General features: G+C 37.1%; 1 protein-coding gene across 1 annotated transcript in view; it reads left to right on the top strand.

The window, feature by feature from the left end:
* Window positions 1-1,038: 1,038 nt before the first annotated feature.
* The window catches only part of CARNMT1 (carnosine N-methyltransferase 1), a 42,234-nt gene continuing 24,169 nt past the window's right edge, over window positions 1,039-19,103 (top strand). The window contains exons 1-3 of the mRNA XM_061425554.1: window positions 1,039-1,559; window positions 7,915-8,110; window positions 8,925-9,088. Coding sequence (XP_061281538.1) covers window positions 1,105-1,559; window positions 7,915-8,110; window positions 8,925-9,088 — 815 coding nt within the window. The 5' untranslated portion in view covers window positions 1,039-1,104. The remainder of the gene's footprint in view (window positions 1,560-7,914; window positions 8,111-8,924; window positions 9,089-19,103) is intronic.

The following is a 19,103-nucleotide window of genomic DNA, read 5'->3' as shown; positions in this document are numbered from 1 at the left end:
AACATAGATAACCACAGTACTTTAAACTGCCTTTTTTTTTGATTACTAAATTATGAAAATGAAGCCACTTCATTTTCAACGTGATTATATCTTTTTAACAGAATTTGTGGCCCCAGGACAAGTTTATTGTTGTTGAGAATTAAACAGTTTTACCATTGTTTTGAAGTGCTTCCCTGATGGTTCCGAGGTAAAGAAACTGCTTGCAATGCAGACGATGGGGGGGTGGGTGTGCGGCTGGGGAGAGGGAGATGCTTGTTCTGTCCCTGGGAGGTAAGATCCCCTGGAGAAGGGAATGGCAACTAGTTACAGTATTCTTGCTGGGACAATCCCAGGGACAGAGGAGCCTGGCGGGCTATGTAGTCCATGGGGTCGCAAAGTGGGAGACGCGACTGGGAAGGTACACACCATTATTTTGAAAGACTAATTTCCTCGATGGTAGATTAAATTGAGTGGAATGAGTTATTTTCTAAGAATAACACTAAGTGCAGGTAAGGCAGCCGTTTTATTCAGGAGTTCATAGAGAAATGGAGAGAAAAGTGAAAGAAGAGTTAGTGGTTAACTCTGACCTTGCTATGGGGTACCATTAGTCGTGCACCGCTATGGCTGTGAGCTTTGGTGGGCTTCCGAAGTGCGTGTACTACATAGGGTCCTGAATTTTTCCTGATCTGCTGCCATGACCAGTCCAGGGTGGGATTAGGACTTTTCTAGGTCCCCAAATACTGGAAAGATGACCGTGTCCCTCTCCCTTTATGCAATTAAAAACAGAAATTCACTTAATAAATTAAAAGTTAAATTAGGGTGAATGCAAGGCCTTCCTTCTAGACTTTCTGAAATAAAAGTTCAGAAAATTCATCAAAGCTGAACTTTTTTCCTGTATTTTTCTTCCTTTCTAGTATGTTAACCTTAATCAGAAGTCTGGCTCTAAAGGCGGAACCACGCGGTTCCCGTAAGTGGCCAGCCCTAACCCACCAGCAATCTCCTTCGCCCCACCCATCTGGCACTTAGCTCCGCCCACTTCACGTGTCGCCGTGACGTAAGGACGCTGTCGCAGAAGCCTGGCATAAAGTAAGCGCAGGTGGCTGCGGTCCTTCGTCGGGCTCTCGAATGCGCAGGCGCTGTCGTTTCGGGAGCTCTGAAGACCTGGCGGAGCCCGGCGCGGATGGAGGCCTCAGGGCGGCGGGGGCGGAGCGCGCCGCGAGCAGGGGGCATGTCCGCGGCGGGCGCCGTCTAGAGGAAGGCCGAGCAGCCACCACCACGCTTTCAGTCGCGGCGAGACGCAAGCGAGCCAGGCTGAGGGCCGCGGCGGCGATGCAGCGACGGCGGCGCCCACCGCCGCCCGCTTCTCAGCTGCCGGAGGGCTGCGGGGGAGGCGGCGGCGGCCGCGGGGGAGGCGGCGGGAGCGAGGAGGTGGAAGTGCAGTTCTCCGCCGGGCGTTTGGGCTCCGCCGCGGCAGTTTCGGCGGCGGCGGCGGCGGCGGCCGCGCGCAGCACGGAGGAAGAGGAGGAGAGGCTCGAGCGCGAGCACTTCTGGAAGATCATAAATGCCTTCCGCTACTACGGGTAAGGAGCCCGTGGCGGACCCCGGCTCAGCCCGTCGGGGCGCCAGCCGCTTGCGGCGGACCCGCCGGACGCCACGCCTCCGGGGCGTCGGAACCGGGCCGCCTGAGCTGACCTCCGGGCCCCCGAGTCATCTCGCACCACCTTAGCCCCTCCCGGCCCAGCACACCCGCGTGTCTGCCGCGCCGTCTGCTGCTCAGCCTCTTGTCTTCTGACCTCAGGATCAGATTAGCCCTCTTGCCTTCCATCCCTCGTTAAAGGTTTGGCTTTGAGGCCCGTGGGGATGACCGGAAAAGTGCTGTAAGAATTTCAGATAGAAGATGTTGATGGTAAAATCGTCCAGTGCTGGGCATGATTTGTTTGTGTTGTCGATGTCCTCCAAACTGAACAGACGGAGAACCCAAGTTCACCTACACGTGGGATGCTGTAGGACATTTTCCCCAAACTGTTGCCAATTCTTGTTGAGGGCAGCATTAAGATCCCCTGGCCCTCCCCGTCCTAGCCGCACCTCTCTTGCCCTCCCGGCGCTGTGAACGCACAGGCACTTTTGTGGTCCCCTACCCCCACCCCCCATTTGGCGCGGTGAACGCACAGGCACTTTTGTGGTGAGCGAGTGAATGATGCCACTCAGTGTCTTTAACTGGTGGATGAAATTAAGGTCGCAGATAGTCCGGATGTTCTAAAATTTGCAAATTTTTAGGGAGGGAAATGAGAGAAAACACTGTAGGATCAGAGAAAACACTGTAGCCTTTATGATCTTTTCTGCAAATATGTATCGAATTCTCACTGGATTGGGCATCATGGTAGGACTTTTAAACTTCCTAACTTGGACTTTCTTATAAATAAATCTTAAAGTAGCTTAGTCACAAACTTGTAATTACAAGATCTGAAAGGGACTTAAAACAACTGGGTTTTCAGGTAAAGAAAGCACTTTTATTCGTGTGCGGGATGAGTCCACCGACTACTGTGTTCTGAGTCTGCATGTGGAATCTGATAGATGTGACCTCCTTCTCAAGTAAAACTGTTCCCTTAGATGGGCTCCTGCTGTGCTTTATGCAAATTTTTTAATATTGCTTGACTGACCTCCTCAAGGGCAGGGACTGAGCCTTATTTATTTTTATGTCACCAGTGCCTGGCGTTTTGTTGGAACTCTATTTTTAACAGGACGAGTAGTAGCAAAGAAGTACATTTGTCATTCCCAGGTAGTTTGTCAGTTTGTAACTGATGGTTAGTTTGTTACTATTCTGAATTTCAAAACTTGTTTAATAAAAGCTTATTTAGACTCTGATTACATTTGTGACGTGACTTTTTGAAGTTGAAAGATCTTGATGAAATAATTTACTGATTAAACCCAGGCATATGAACCATGGACCACATTACTTACGGAGCTCTGAAGGGAATTAGTAGTACGGGGATTTTATTAGTATCAACAGAGGGAGAAAGGCAGACAACCAGAGAATTGAATTTGTTTCAAGTATTATGTCTGGAAGAGAAGCTGACATTAGGTAGCTCAAAGTGGTAGGTACAGAAAAGTCTGGTATATTTTACTGTTGAAAAAATGTAGAAAGAATATTGGGAAATGTCCTGGGACTGTAGAAGACACAGTTAAAATGTGTGTTTGTAACATTAGGTGTAGTATGTGTTAGGACTACTTTAGAATTGATATTCATGATTAAGTATCAGCTGGGCCTTTTTGTGGGGGAGGGCAAGGGATTTTGATCTGAAACTAGGACCCAAGTGTGGTAATACAGAAAGGGGCACTGTGTGTGTGTTCAGGTGGTTGTGATAGTGTTTCCTATACTCTTCTCCCTCTTCTGTAGCAGTTCAGTGTGAGATCGAGGAAAATTTCCTTTTTTACAATAATCCTTCTTATTTGTATGTACTCAAAAAAGAATTGAAATCCCTTATACTAAAAATAATATAGAGTTAAACATATGTTTAGAATTACAGAAACGATTGTGTAGCAGAAAACACTGGATTATTACCTTCCAACATTTTATCATCTTATAGAGCTATACTGCCCAATATAATAGCCATTAATCACATCTGGCTGAATTTAAGCTTAAATTAATTAAAATGTAGTAAGATTTACAGTTCGTCTTTTCAGTCTCAGTAGCCACATTTCAGGTGCTCAGCAGCCACACGTGGCTGTTGTCTGCTGTCTTGGACAGTGCAGATGTAAGCCTTTCCATCATTGTAATAAGTTCTTAGGGACAGTCCTATTCTAGACCATTAGCAGGTAAATCCATCTATTGGAGAACTGGGTTTTACTGCTCACTGTCTTTTCGTCAGGATATAGGAGATTTAGATAAAGGCTGTGAGGCAAGAAATGTCTTCTGATTAGTATTTTCTCTTTCCAGTGGCTTTCAATTTTGTACTTCCTATAGATTTTGCTTAGATGACATAGTCTCACTAAGGTAAAATGATTATAGCATTGTACTGAATAGCAAAAAATGTTAGCCTTAAATTACCACTTTTGTTATAAATGGAGATACCTACTCATATAGGGTATGCTACATTTGAAATATTAAAGGTCTTGTCAGAAATGTCCTACTTTTAGAAATAGCAGTTAGGTGGGATCTTAAAAACTGAGATGTAGAGCTCAGGGGTGAGGGGATAGGCATGTAAAGAAGCAAGCAACTTGCACAGGCTTGTCCAACCAAATTGTGGTAGAGTCTGGCCTGAAATCTAAAAGCATTAACTAAAAATTTACCCTATATTTGTAAGCAGTGATGCTAGTAAGACAATTTCAACTTTGGGTATTTAATAAATATTTAAAATGGGTTGAGACACTCTGCTGAATAGATATGTTTCCCTGTTTGGAATTCTAGAATAGTTCAACAGGAGCACAGGAATGGGTCTGTGATTCTTGGCTAGACCTATCATTGGACCCACTCTTATAAAAGGTGACTGAGTCAGAGTTGGGGTCACTGCCTTGTAGAGGGAGCTTGAGGTACGGATACACTTGAGGAAATACAGCCACTGACCCTACTTTCTCCTCTTAGGTACCCAAGGATGTGGCCTCTTAATGCTGACTCAGTTTAGAACCAAGGAGAGTCTGAAGGTTGTAAAATATTCCTTTAAAACAGGGTTGGCAAACTTTTCTTAAAGAGCCAAGCAATGAATATTTTAAACTGAGAGCTAGGTGGTCTTTGTTAAATTGTAGGCCTGTGTGCTTGTATGAAAGCAACCACAGGCAGTATGTGGAGGAATGAGCATAGCTGTGTTCCAGTAGAACTCTTAACGAAAACAGGCAAGTAGCCAGGAGGTCATAACTTGTCCACCGCTGTCTTAAGCACATTGGTGATGTAAGCATTTACAGAAGAGTGAAATTAGCCCCAGTTAAAAAATCCCACAGACAGGAGCCTGGCAGGCTACAGTCTATGGGGTCACAAAAAGTCACGACTGAGTGACTGAACATGCTCGCACGCACAAAAGGATTCTGGTCTTCTTGATCGTGTGAGCTATGAGAAGAGGCATTTTAGGATGACTCATTAATTTCTGACTTGGTGGATGTATGATGTACCATTGAGCAACAGCAGCCATTTAGGAAGAAGTACAGATTTCTTTGGTGGGACATGTGCTAAGTTCAGGTAGGAAATGTTGAGTTTTGAGGTGTGCTCAGAGGGTGGTTGTAGGGCATCTAGTGCCCAGGAATTCAAGGAAGGAATTACTGTGAGACTGTTTAACCTGTTCACAGTATATTATAAACTGTTGCAGCTCTGCTGTTTGCTGACTTTAAGTAGTTTCTTAGTGTCATACTCTACTGATAGGGATGTCAGTTGATACAGTTTTTCTGAAAATCAGTTTGTATCAAGAACTTTACAAATTCTTCCCTTTTCTGATGTGGTAATTCTTTTGGGAATTTGTGGTAATTTTTTTTCCTCTAACATATAGATAGATTTTGAACATAAAAAGTACATTGTGTAGACAGGTGAAAGTATCTAGATGCCCAGTGTTTGGGAAATAGCTAAGTAAATTTTGGTTGTGTAAGATGGGATGATGAGCAGCCCTTTTAGTCATTTGTCATATAGTCATTTGAGAACTTTTTCTGCCCTGGGAAAATTATTTTTAAAGGATGAAGAAGTTCAGTATTTCTAAAACTTTAATATGTAAGTGAGTCACTTGATGATCTTGTTAAAAGGCAGATTACATTTCAGTAGGTCTTGCATGAGACCTGTGATTCTCCACTTCTAAGCACTTCCAAGTGACATGCTGCATTTTTGACTAGAAAGGTATTAGATTACTTTGTCTTAAACAACAGCAATAAAGCAGAAATATGCCAAAGAGTTTGAAGTGCTTACCTCTAGAAGAGGAATTATTAGGAACTTACCCCCCCTGAGTACTTTCACTGCTCTGTATTTTTCATATTTTTGCTATGTATATATTAGCTTCATAAATTAGATATACCTCCTATATTTGAGCTCTAATTATGTTTTAGGCACTGGGCTAAGTGTGTAGTGTGCATTATTTTGTTACAGTTTCAGTGAAATGTATTAGGTAGGCAGAGGGGTATTCTGGTATTTGCCTCATGGAGTTTTATGTATGTTTTTCAGAGTAATTCATTTTAAGTGACTTGGTTTAGTGCCTGACACTTTCTAAGTCTCAATAAATCATAGTTTCTATCATTATCATCATTATATATTCCTTGTTTATGTATATGAGGCAGTTGAGGCACAGAGAAAGGAAGTAACTTGCCAAGAGTCACATAGCAAATACGTAGCATAACCTGGATTTCAGTCCAGATCAGGAAGCAGCAATTGGTGCAACCACTGCCAACTCCAGTTTACATTAGCCCTAACCACCCTCGGAATACCACCACACACAATCTTCTAAAAATGTGACCAGATTTTTGCATAAGTTTTGTCAAGGGTTTCTTCAGAATCTCCTTAGATGTGACTGTTCAGAAATTAGACACTGATTTGACATAAGATAAAAATGAGAGAATTATCTGGATGACTAGAGGGATTCACGCAACCAAATGAAAAAGAGTATTTTTCATTTCCATTTAGCACTGAGTAAATGCCAAAGAACGTTTAAAAGAAACACATCATGCATTTATGTATTTGTTTATTTGTATATGTAAATTGTAAAGAATGATGCAGTGAACATCTACCACTCAGTTTAAAAAAAGAACATTATCTTATCCTTTTCCCCTCAAAGGACATAATTTTCCTGAATTTTCATTTCCTTGCTTTCCTTGTAGTTTTTCTACATATGTTCAGTCCCTAAAATATATTGCTTATTTTTATATAAGATGAAATTTGTACATTATGTATTTTTCTGCAACTTGCTTTTTTCCAACAAATATTTTGTTCCTGAGTTTTATCCATTTTATTATGTGTAGCTGTATTGATTGATTGTATTCCATTGTACAACTATACTGTATTTTCTTTGTTCAGTCTATTGGAGATGGACTTTCTGGGTTGTTTCCAGATTTTTTGCTTGTTATTGCTTACAGTGCTGTGATGAGACTTTCATGTGTCATGTGCCCATTTGCAAGAGTTTCTTGATTTTGTGTCTAAAGGTGTATGATTGCTAGGTCATAGGGAGTGTGCATATTAAGTTTTTACTAGGTAATGCTAAATTTTCTGAAGTGGTTGTACTAACTTATGCACCCACCATCAATCAGAATATAAATATTCTAAATCTTCCACATTTTTACCAATATTTCAGATAGTCAGGTGTTTCAATTTTGCCCATCTGACTGATGTAAAATGATATTTCATTGTGAGTGTATTATTTAACTTTTAAAAATGATGTTCTTATTAGGTTTTATAAATTGGTTGTCCTCAAAGTGACCTTTAGAGTTATCTGGAAACTGTTGTGAATGTTGTTGTATAAAAAGCTATAGAATTTCAGTTTTTCATTTGTTTACTACTTTTGTGGCATGTAAGATCATTTACAGTATTTTTTAAAAAATTCAACTTGGTTGACTCAGTAATTTTAAAACACATATTGTGTATATTCTGATTTTAGAGCAGCATTCTGCTACTTGATGGATAAGTCTAAAGCATTCAGCTGTTTTGCTGAAAACCTTTTTTTGGAAATTGAAATCATAAAAATAAACTTATTGTGCATTAATCCTCTTTATGTTTGCTTTTTTTCCTCCCTTCTAATTGATGCAGATGTTTTAAACTATTGGTCTTTTGTTTAGTTGCTTAGAGAGTTTATAATACGATGACAACATAGAAAACTTCATAAGTCAGTATCCTTTAAAAAACTGAAAGATTGTAAATGGCTGGACAGTATACATTATAAGGAAATAATTTGTACAGGAAGACAACCTTAAATATTTTAAGATTGGCCTCTGGTGAGAATTCTTTTGCCAATTAAAAAAACACCTTTTATGTTTTAGCACCAGTATGCATGAGCGAGTGCACCGAACAGAAAGACAGTTTCGATCACTCCCAGCTAATCAACAGAAACTACTTCCTCAGTTTCTTCTTCACTTGGACAAGATCCGGAAATGTGTTGATCATAATCAAGAAATACTACTGACCATTGTGAATGATTGCATACATATGTTTGAAAATAAAGAATATGGAGAAGATGTATGTGAAATTTTGTTCTCTTTGTTTTTATTTTAGGCTTTAATCTCTCTATTTTGAGATCTTTCTGGATTTCGTTTCTGTAATTTTGCACGGCTCATTTGCTCTACTTGGAAAATATTTTCACTTATGTTCAGTCCCTTTTATTAGGCTTGATAGCACAGTATACTGGAAACTGGATTTGTTGGCAGATTCCCCCTCCCCCCCCAAATATACTAATATATACAAAATGCATTTTGATACACCTTTCACATAGTGTTCTGACTATTACAGCATGTGGAGTTAGTGACATACATTTTTATAAACAATTTTACTAGCTATGTAAAATTAATTTACCTTGAAATTTTCAGCTATTGATATTCATCTTTTACTTTAAAAAAATTATTTTTACTTATAACTCTCAAGGAACTGGCAGAAATAGGAGCTCAAGTCCATTTTGTATCCACAGGGTAGATGGAGTTGGGCCACTTGAGCCTGTCCATGCTGTCCCATGAGTGACCTGAAGGAACTTTCTTCCCTCTCTTAGAGTTTGGTCTCCATAGCAGTCCAGTTCCGATCCTCTCATGCGTACGGATTGCTTAGTTAGATGGTGGCTTCATGATTAATGAGCCATAATTTATTGAGGGTAGAAGTGAGACCACCAAACTCTTTTCATTTAGGGTCTCAAGCTGCACTTGAACCCAGGTTGAGGTGAGAGGCTAGTGATTTACCTTCTAAACCATCTATAAAGTATCTTTATAGCGTGATTATTTAACTATAACCATATGCAAGAGTGATTACTTTCTGAAAAACTAATTGATTTCTGTTTTTTAAACAGGGGAATGGAAAGATTATGCCAGCATCTACGTTTGACATGGATAAGTTAAAATCCACATTGAAACAGTTTGTGAGAGACTGGAGTGAAACTGGGAAAGCAGAAAGGGATGCCTGCTACCAACCAATCATTAAAGAAATTTTAAAAAATTTTCCAAAAGAGAAATGGTAAATAGTATCTTGTTTTTAACCAATTTCTTTATGTAAGCACTGAGTTTCTCTAAGAGAAATTTCACAGTCTTGATTCATTTTTACAGTTGTTGAGTGCCTGTATTTTTTCATGTGTTGGTGTGTGCTGTTATATGTGCTGTTCTTGGGTGCTTCAACTGTGTGAGATTGCAGTTAATGTTTTGAGTAATTACTGTTCTAGCACTATGGGAAATTATCTAGAAATTAAATAATGGTTAGATTGAATGTTCGTTATCAATGATGTCTATCCTTTTATAATTTGCTTTATGGCAGAGTGAAAAGCTCTAAACTATTTTAATTTTCCTCTTTATGGAATATTTGTATGCAAATGAGTGATCTATAGCTCAGAGAAGAGATTCTTAACTTTTTTATGCCATGAAAACTTTGAACAGTCTGAAGCCCATATTTTCTTTTTCAGTAAAACATTTCTAAATGAGTAAAGTGACATACATAGGATTGCAAAGAAACCAGTTATTTTGAAATATGGTTATCAAAATGCTTAAGCAAGCTTGTGATATAACCTGCTCTTTTATCATGTATCACATTAAATAAAAGTCTTAAAAGGAGATTTTAATAGATTTTGAAAATACCTAAATACTATATGTTATTTTGAGAATCTCAACAGCTAATATGAAGTGAAAATATATATAATGCCTGTTGGTGATTAAAGTCATGGGTACTTCTAAAGCTACTATTGTTTGTTGGCTGCATTCACAATTGATAGAAACATATCAGTTAAAGGCTAATGAAATTAAAATGTAATTTTTTTTTCACCCCCTTGTAGGTACAGTGAATTCTTTCCATAGACCTCTTTGGTCCATGGATCCCAGGTTAGGAACCTGACTCAGAGGTTATCTGTTTAAAGAGAACCAGTGGATGGAGTTCATTCTATTGTTTAAAGGATCTTTGAGGAAAGAAAGCCTCCTTTTCCTCATCTTCCCCTCTTCGTTGATTGATATCTTTAAGTTTAGATGTATCTATCCAGAAATTTCACTACATATGTGTATGTCCCTTCTCTTCTTTGAAAGCATTTTATTTTGAAATAAGTTCAAAGTTACCCAAGAAGTTGTATGGATTGTATAGAGAGCTCCTGTGTATTTTTTACCTAAATTCACCAATTATTTACATTTGCTTTTTTGTTTCCTTTTCCTACTTCCCTTCTTTCTTCCCGCTTTTATGTGTTTATCCACGGCAGTACATATACACAATTATTTAAACTATTTGAGAGATCAGTTTGTATTATATCATGTTTTTTACTACTTATTATTTAGTTTTTTCTTGAGAACAATGATATTCTCTTACATAAATCCAGTGCAGTTACCAGATTGAGGAAATTTAAACTTGAATATTGCCTTCTCATCTATGGTCTATATTTAAATTTCACAAATTATCCTGATAATGTCCTTTGTAACACTTATTTTTCTGTTCAGTCCAGGATCCAGTCCAGAATGTTATGTTTAATTCTGATGTCTTAGTCTTTAATCTGGAAGAGTTCCTTGGCCTTGTTTTTTTTTTTTTTAACTTTCATGACATTGACATTTTTGAAGAATATGAGGAAGTAATTTTATAGAATATTCTTCAGTTTGACATTGTCTTAGGCTTCTTCGTGGTTAGGTCTAGTTTGTGTGTCCTCTCTCAAAATAATACAGAGTTGATGTTGTACCCTTTTCAAGATATTATTCAGAGATATGCAATGTCTGTTAGCCCCTCATTGATTTTAATCAAGATGTTATTTGGTTCTTCCCACTATTTAGTTACTGTTTCTCTTCTTGCAACTAAAAAGCATTTGTTGAGGAGATACTTTGAGACCATGCACTTAGTATCCTGCTCCTTTGCAAACCCTCTCTCTCCTAAAATTGTCATCCATTGAATCTTGGATGAACTAACCTTGTTATGATGTTTGTGGAATGGTGATTTTCTAACTCTACAGTTACCAGCATTCTGTTAATATTCTTATCTATCTATTACAGGGATGACTCATGGTTCCTATTTATTCAGTAGGTTATAATCCATTACCATTGCTTTTTAAATTTTCTTCTTTAAATTTCCTCAGATTTGGCCAGTAGGATTCCAGTTGGTTGGTGCCTATGTCCTTTTTGCATGGCGTGCTTCAATTAGTTTTTTGAGCACTTCCTTACTTTCTGGAATAATAAAGACATTTCAGTTCAATTTTGTGTCTTCTCTGCTTAAGTCCTGGAGTGGGGTATTTTCCCAAGGATCTGGTTTCTTTTAATGTAGAATGGAGTGTAGAGACCAAGATTTGATACTAGGCATGTTCATTGTTCCTGAGATGTCATTGCTTATGGGTCTTCTAGCAGATAGAACTTAAACACACACCCCAAACACTAGAGATCATGAGTTCATCTTGGTACTTTCAAAAGTACCTTAGCTTCCCCCATTCTCTCTGTCTGTCTGTCTTTTCCACAGTGAAAAACCTGGCTTCTGACATCAGTATATTTGCTTACTCACTCAGTCCTACAATACTTGGGCTTCCCTGGTAGCTCAGATGGTAAAGAATCTGCCTATAATGTGGGAGACCTGAGTTTGATTCCTGGGTTGGGAAGATCCCTTGGAGAAGGGACTGGCTACCCACTCCAATATTCTTGCCTGGAGAAATCCATGGACAGAGGAGCCTGGCGAGCTACAGTCCCTGGGGTTGCAAAGAGTCGGACACTACTGAGCAACTAACACTTTCTTTTTCTACAATACACACAAAAGTTTCAGAATTGTTACCTCCATATTATAGGAAAAACAAAACTACCAAAAGGAGTTCAGGATTTTCCAGGAAGTATTCTCCCCCCTAAATTAAGGGTTTTTAATAGAAATATTCTTCACTGTTTACTCAAATTAGCTCCCTTTCAGCCTTCTCACCCGAGGTCTGGTTATATTTTTTATGTGAAATCCAGTATATTTAGGTTTATTTGTTTTTGTTTGCTTTTAGTTTTAGGGTTGCGTGTCCCTGTCTCTTCCCCCATTCCTGTTGGTTTTTTAATTTTTTTGATTTGTGGACTATCATCTTGACAAAACTATATAAAAAAAAAGTGATATTCAGAAAAAATGTCATTCATTCCTCTGTCTTTTCTTTACCCCACTCTACCACGTAGGTAATCACTATTACTGATTTTTCATTTATCCTTCTTGTTTGTATTTTCTGTCTTTTTTATGGAGGTAAGTAGGTAAGAATTCCGACCCCCCCCTCCACAAGGTATCCCCTTTTGTCATACACAAACTGCAGCATAATATATATTTTATTTTGCACTTTGATTTTTTTGACTTAATGATACATCCTAAATTAGCTGTATGTCAGTTCATGGAGGTCTTAGTCAATCCTTTTTTTTTTTTTTAACAGTTTCAGACTACTTCGATCTCCTATACTTGGGTATTTAAGTAAAGAAGTTGGCAGTATCTTGCAGTTATAATGCTATAGTTAATAACCTTGTGCATGTTTATTTTTGGATTGCTGGAGATGTATCTTTAGTGTAAATTCTTAGATGTGAGATTGCTGCATCTGAAAGGTAGATGTATATTGGTGCAACAAAATACCATAAGTTTAACTGCTTAAAAAAACACATGTTTGTACTTCATAGTTTCTGTGTGGGTAGGGATCTGGCCATGGTTTCACTCTGTGTAGGATCTTACAAGGCTATAAACAAGATATCTGCTTGATATCTTGACTTGACTGTAGAAGCATAGACTTCCAAGCTCATGCAGATTGTTGGCAGAATTTGTTTCATTGTGGTTGAAGGCCCTGGCTTCTTGCTGACTGAGGGCTAGAAGCCTATCTCAGCTCCTGAAGGTCCCTCACTCCCTTGTGGGCTTTCACAAGTGGCTACTTAGACTTTGTCAAGCTAGCAAGAAAGTCTTTAGAGTAAGCAGGCTGTTGTTACATTATAAGACTTCATTGAGTGTTTTATAATGTAACACGATCACAGGAGTGACATGTATTGGCATTGCTCAGTGGGTAAAGAATCTGCCTGCAGTGCCGGAGACCCAGGTTCAATTCCTGGTTTGGGAAGATCCCCTAGAGAAGGAAATGGCAACCCACTCCAGTATTCTTGCCTGGAGAATTCCATGAACAGAGGAACCTGACAGGCCACCGTCCCTAGGGTTGCAAAGAGTCACAGAGTCAAGACAGGACTGAGCAACAACACTTTAACTTTTTTCATATGTAAGTATTTATTTCTGAACTCTGTTCTATTCCATTGGCCTGTATGTCTTTCCTTATGCCAGTACCATACTTATTTTAATTTCTGTAACTTTGTAAGTTTTGAAGTCAGGAAGTGTGATTTGTACATTTTATTCTTTTTCAAGATTATTTTAGTTCTTTGGGGCTCTTTGCAATTTTATATGAATTTCAGAATCAGTTTCTCCATTTCTCTGAAAGAGGCTGTTGGAATATTGCCAGGGATTGTGTTGAATATGTAGATTGTTTCTGGTGGTATTGATATTTTAATAATGAATAATATTTCCCAGGTGGTGCTAGTGGTACAGAAGCCACCCGCCAGTGTAGGAGACGTAAAAGGTGTAGGTTTGCTCCCTGGGTGGGAAGACCCCTGGAGAAGAGCATGGCAACCCACTCCATTATTCTTGCCTGGAGAATCTTACGGACAGAGGAGCCTTGTGGGCTACAGTCCATAGGGTTGCAAAGAGTTGGACACACCTGAAGCGATTCAGCGCTAGCACTAATTCATGATATAGGATGTCTTTTCATTTATTTAGGTATTCTTTAATATCTTTCAGCCTTGTTTTTTAAGTTTTAGTATACAAGTTTTCAGTGTAGCATCTCCTTGGTTAGATTTAATCCTAAGTTTTTCATTCTTTTTCATGTTATTATAAATGGAATTGTTTTCTTAATTTCCTCTTCTGATTGTTCTTTGCCAATGGATAGAAACAGAACTGATTTTTTAATGTGTTTATGTTTATTTTTATGTGTTGCAACTTTGCTTAATTTGTTTACTGGCTCTAGTAGCTTTCTTGTTGATTCTTTGGGATTTTCTGCATAAAAGATCATCTTGTTTGTGAATAAAGGTGGTTTTTGCCTCTTCCTTTCCCATTTAAATAGCTCTGGAAGTACATCCTTATCTAGTTTCTGGTCTTGGAAAGCTTTCAGTCTTTTCACTTTTGGGTGTAATTTTAGCTCTAGGTTTTTTATAAATACCCTTTTTTGATATTGAGAAATTTTCCCTCTCTTCCTATTTCCTGAGAGTTTTTGTCATGAAAGGATATTGCATTTGTCAGTGCCTTTTCTATGTCAAATGCTTTTTCCTATTATTAATAATTTTCTTTTATTCTGTAAGGCTACCTTTGTTTACTTTAATAAGTGCTACAAGTTATTTTGTTAGTTTTTATCAGTGGTCCTACATGAAATATTCTACAACTGTTAAATCATAATCTAGTTTCATATTTCCTTATTTTTCATAGTTTTTATAAATAAATGTTTTCAGTTTAGGGAACTTTTATAAATATTGCTGCTTTCAAAAATCTTAAAGATTCTTCTAGTTGGTATACTCAATGTATGTACTATCTATAAAATAATAGATCATATATTTTACTAGTCTTTGTAAACATAAAGTCCAGATATTTCTCAATATTCAAAATATCTTTGTTTCTGAAAAGTAGGTTGTGAGATAAAATTCTTTACAGTTGAAATATACCAAAATTTGGGTATTTTTGGAAGGCTGAATGTCAAATGCATATGTCAGCATAATTTCTAGCACTTTAAATATGATTTCATTCATACTTAGTGATCACTGAATCATGTATATTACCATAGTATCCTGTTAGCATGACAATGTTAGCCATAGTAAAAGGGGATCTCATGGTTAAAGGCACTTAATGAACTAGCACAAGTATTATTTTATTGTTATTTACCTGTTAGTAGTAGTATTTTTATTACTGTTGACAGATAAAATGTAGACTGGTGAGAAAAGGATGAATTAACTTTAATGTTTCTAACAGGTTATTTTAATATAAAAGAATAATTTAAAAATGTTTTAAATAGGTATTTTACAGGATTCAAAATTTTAAAGGTTTCAAAGGATATAAAGTCTCCTCCCCAGTTACCCATTTCCCTTCTCTGATAGTAATCAGTGTTATAAAAGTAGGCAGGGATGTATGAATTTTAAATCAAGTGCATCAAAATATCAAACTTTTTTTTTTGTCATGCTGGTACCCAGTGGAAAACTTACATATTTCTTCCTCTGTCATTTGTTTTGCTTGTTTAATTTATATTGGTTTCCTTAGAGCATATAAGATGAGTTTTTCAAAAACCCTTAAAAATAAGCCTAACAAAACATAGCAAAGTCTTTATCCATATTAAAGTCATAACTTTGCCACAAAAGGTAAACTCTAAGTCCTGAAAAAGGGACATGATGTAGTGCTTCAGAATTCAGGTAAATTCTGGTCAAGTTTGGGTCTCAGATAAAATTTTCAGGATTCTGTTTGTGCCACAGCAAACATCTGTGAATTTGATATTGTTATACTCAGGCTGAATTTCAGTAATGTTTATGTCAGCTAGCCTTTTGATTATGTTCTTTTCTTTTTGAAATGTCAATAAAGGCCTTTTCTAACAGATCTGTTTGCAAAACATAGTATACTTAAATATGCATAAATTAACTATTCTTGTGGTCATTAAAATACTTTTTTCCTGTGTAAGCATATTTGTCTTATCAGTTTTTCCAGTTTGTTCCTGTTGAGAATTTTTAAATGTCTTAAGTTCACAAGTATAAGCAGCTTTGAAGCTGACAGACTGACATGTGTATTGGGGCCTGTTTGTAATTAATGAAATGCTGTTTTAATTGTGCTGAATGCCAGATACCTCAGTTATTATTAGCTCAGAAATTCAGTGCTATGAGTTTATAGTTGCTAAGGAAAGAGAGATTCTTAGGTTCAACTCCTATTTGAAATGGGAAATCACAACCATGTGGAATCATATTCTTTTATGAATCCTGAAAACTACCAGATTGTAGTTTTTTAGATCTTAGTTTCATTAACCCAGTCTATTTTAGAAGAATTTGAAGTGTTATTTTGTCTGTTTGTGGGTGGTAAATCTATTATATCTTTGCCTCTCAGGATATGTCTAACCCTTCAAGAAGACTTTTAAAATCCTTTAAAGATGGCTTTTTCTACTTAGATTAAAATAAAGAATGTAAGTTATAAAAGAATTATTTCCATCTGAAAGAAACCATTTTATAAGAGCAAATGAAGATTGCCAAATAATGCAAAGGTAGTTTAGAAGCTGAAAATAGTCTCTTTAGTATTTTAAGAGATGTTAAGATAAAATAAATAAGATATTTAATAATATCTCTTTAATCCAGAAAGCTCTCTTAGACCAGAGAGACAAATAAATATTTCAGATTTCTTTTTCATCAAGATCCCAAGTGCCTACCATTCCAGGATTTCAAGTACTTAAAAATCTTGAAAAAATTTTTTCAAGTATTAAAAAATAGTGGAAAAACAATTCAAGTTGATCACCTAGTAGAAAAATAGTGTAAACAGTAAACAGAAAAAGAAATACAACATGCTTAATCTCATAAGAAAATGCAAATATAAAAACCATACTAAGATGCCATTTTAATCTACTGTGAGAATTTGAAAATTATATAACTTACTGAAGGTATGAGGAAACATATGTTGCTGGTGGAAGAATAAATTAGTAAAATTTAATGGAGGGCAACTTGGTAACATTGAACAAAATTCAGTTTTGATCCTTGCAATTCAGTTTAGGGAAAGCTTTCTACAGATAAGCTCCTGTGTATGGAAATTATTTATGCCAAAGATATTAGCTTTAATGTTATATAATAAGACATTGGAAGCAATCGAAATGTCCTTAATTAGCATTATTATTTTGATACATTATTTTATAGTGTTAAATGGACTACTTAGTCATAAAACATATTAAGAAAGCTCTGTGTACTGATTGGGAAAGAAGTTCAAGATACATTAAATTGGGAATTATGGTAAGCTTTTTCTTAAAGGGCCAGCTAGAAAATATTTTAGGCTTTGTAGGCATTGGGGTCTCTGGCTACTGACTATTTAGCTCTGTTGTCATGAGAACATTGCCATAGACAGTACATAAATGAATGGACATGGCTGTGTTCCAATAAAACCTTTTTACAAATACAGGTGACTGGCTAGTGGGTTATAGTTGCTGACCCCTGTATTAAATGAAAGAAGCAAAGTGAAGAACTGGGCATATAAACAAAGGTATGAATGAAGCACTGAAAGCACTGAGAAGTGAGTTAAAGCTTTGCCTGGGATATTTGGGAAAAGAAAGACTTTATAGATAAGGTGATAATTTAAACTAAGTTTCTGCAGGTATGTTGGAGCTCTCAAGATTATGGTGAGAAAGTGTTTTCTGGAATTGATTAAAAGTTGTCTTGGTGATGTACGAAGTTGTTTGTTGGAAGTAGATAAATAAGTTGGGACCATACTTTTGAAGGGACTAGACACTAATTCTGATTTCTAACCCATTTTCTAGTTTGAATAAAGTGTCTCAACATCCAACTCTATTAAACCTTGACATTTTGCCATATTTATTTCAGATTTCTTTATTGTTGTTTACCAGTTGAAACTGCTCTGCAAACCATACAGAGCACATTCTTCTCTCTTTATGGAGATAACAACTAGCATAAATTTGTTACTCTAATCTTAGCTTTCTACGTTAGCTACATGTTTATATATACATATATGAATAACACATTGTGTTCTGTATGTTTTAAAAGATCATATAATGGTTTGTGATGTCATTTCACAATTGTTTTTTGCCCAGAATTGTGTGTTTATGAGTTCTCTATAAAGACTAGCAGTGTTCAATAGAAATACAATGCAAGTCGCCTATGTTATTTTAAATTTCCTAGTAGTCACATGAAAAGTGAAACAGGTGAGATTAATAATATACTTTAATAACCCAGTATATCTAAAACATATTAACATATAAGTATGTTACAGTATATAAGATTTTAATGAGATATTTTACATTCCTTTATACTGTCTTTGAATATTGGCATTTATTTTATACTTGTAGCACATTTCAATAGAACTAACCATATTTTAAGTATTTAGTAGCCACATGTGGGTAGTGACTTCTACCATGTGAATTGTGATTGTAATAGAACCAAACCCTTCTGATGCTTGAAAGTTGTACATACACTTACCACCAGGGGTCAGCTAATTGTCATCATGCTGACACCAAGAAAAAGTATTTTGTGTGTTGGAATTCGCTTATTTGCAGGTGCTATGCAAAAATTATTCTGTATACAATAAAGGAAACTTTTTCCAAGAACAGCGTTTACTGATGGTAAAATAGCTGGAGAGCAAAGGTTGGTATAAACATGGCCAACCACGTGCAATCATGGCCTCTTCAAACCCACAAGGGCTCCTGTACTCTTTATTCTTGCTTGTCTAGAAAAGCATTGGAAGTTCCCCACTATTATCAGGGGTGTTACATTTGTAGTAAATATATTGCTTATCCATCAGTTCAGTTCAGTCCCTCAGTTGTGTCCGACTCTGTGACCCCATGGCCTGCAGCACACCAGGCTTCCCTGTCCATCATCAACTCCCAGACCCTACTCAAATTCATGTCCATTGAGTCGGTGATGCCAACCAAACATCTCATCCTCTGTTGTCCCCTTCTCCTCCTGCCTTCAGTCTTTACTAGCATCACTGGAGAAGGGAATAACAAACCACTTCAGTATTCTTGCCTTGAGAACCCCATGAACAATATGAAAAGGCAAAAAAGATTGCTCATCCATAGTCCAGCCTAATAACTACATACACTTGTTTACTTGCCTGAGTTTTGCTAAGAATCTCAAGCAAGCAACACTTGATTACAAAGGCACATATTAATTATACGGCTCCTGGGTTTCTAAGTTTAAAAAGTCAGCTCACCAAAAAGGTCTAAACTTAAAGATTTATATTTCTCTTATTTTCATAGAAAATGTCCTAGACTTCATAAAGACTCAATAGAAAATGTCTGTTAGAAAGCCTTTGTTTT

Source organism: Bos javanicus, chromosome 8 (genome assembly GCF_032452875.1).
Source record: "Bos javanicus breed banteng chromosome 8, ARS-OSU_banteng_1.0, whole genome shotgun sequence".
Taxonomy (NCBI): domain Eukaryota; kingdom Metazoa; phylum Chordata; class Mammalia; order Artiodactyla; family Bovidae; genus Bos; species Bos javanicus.
Note: the sequence above shows the minus strand (reverse complement) of the source record. Positions and strands in the feature narration are given on the sequence as shown.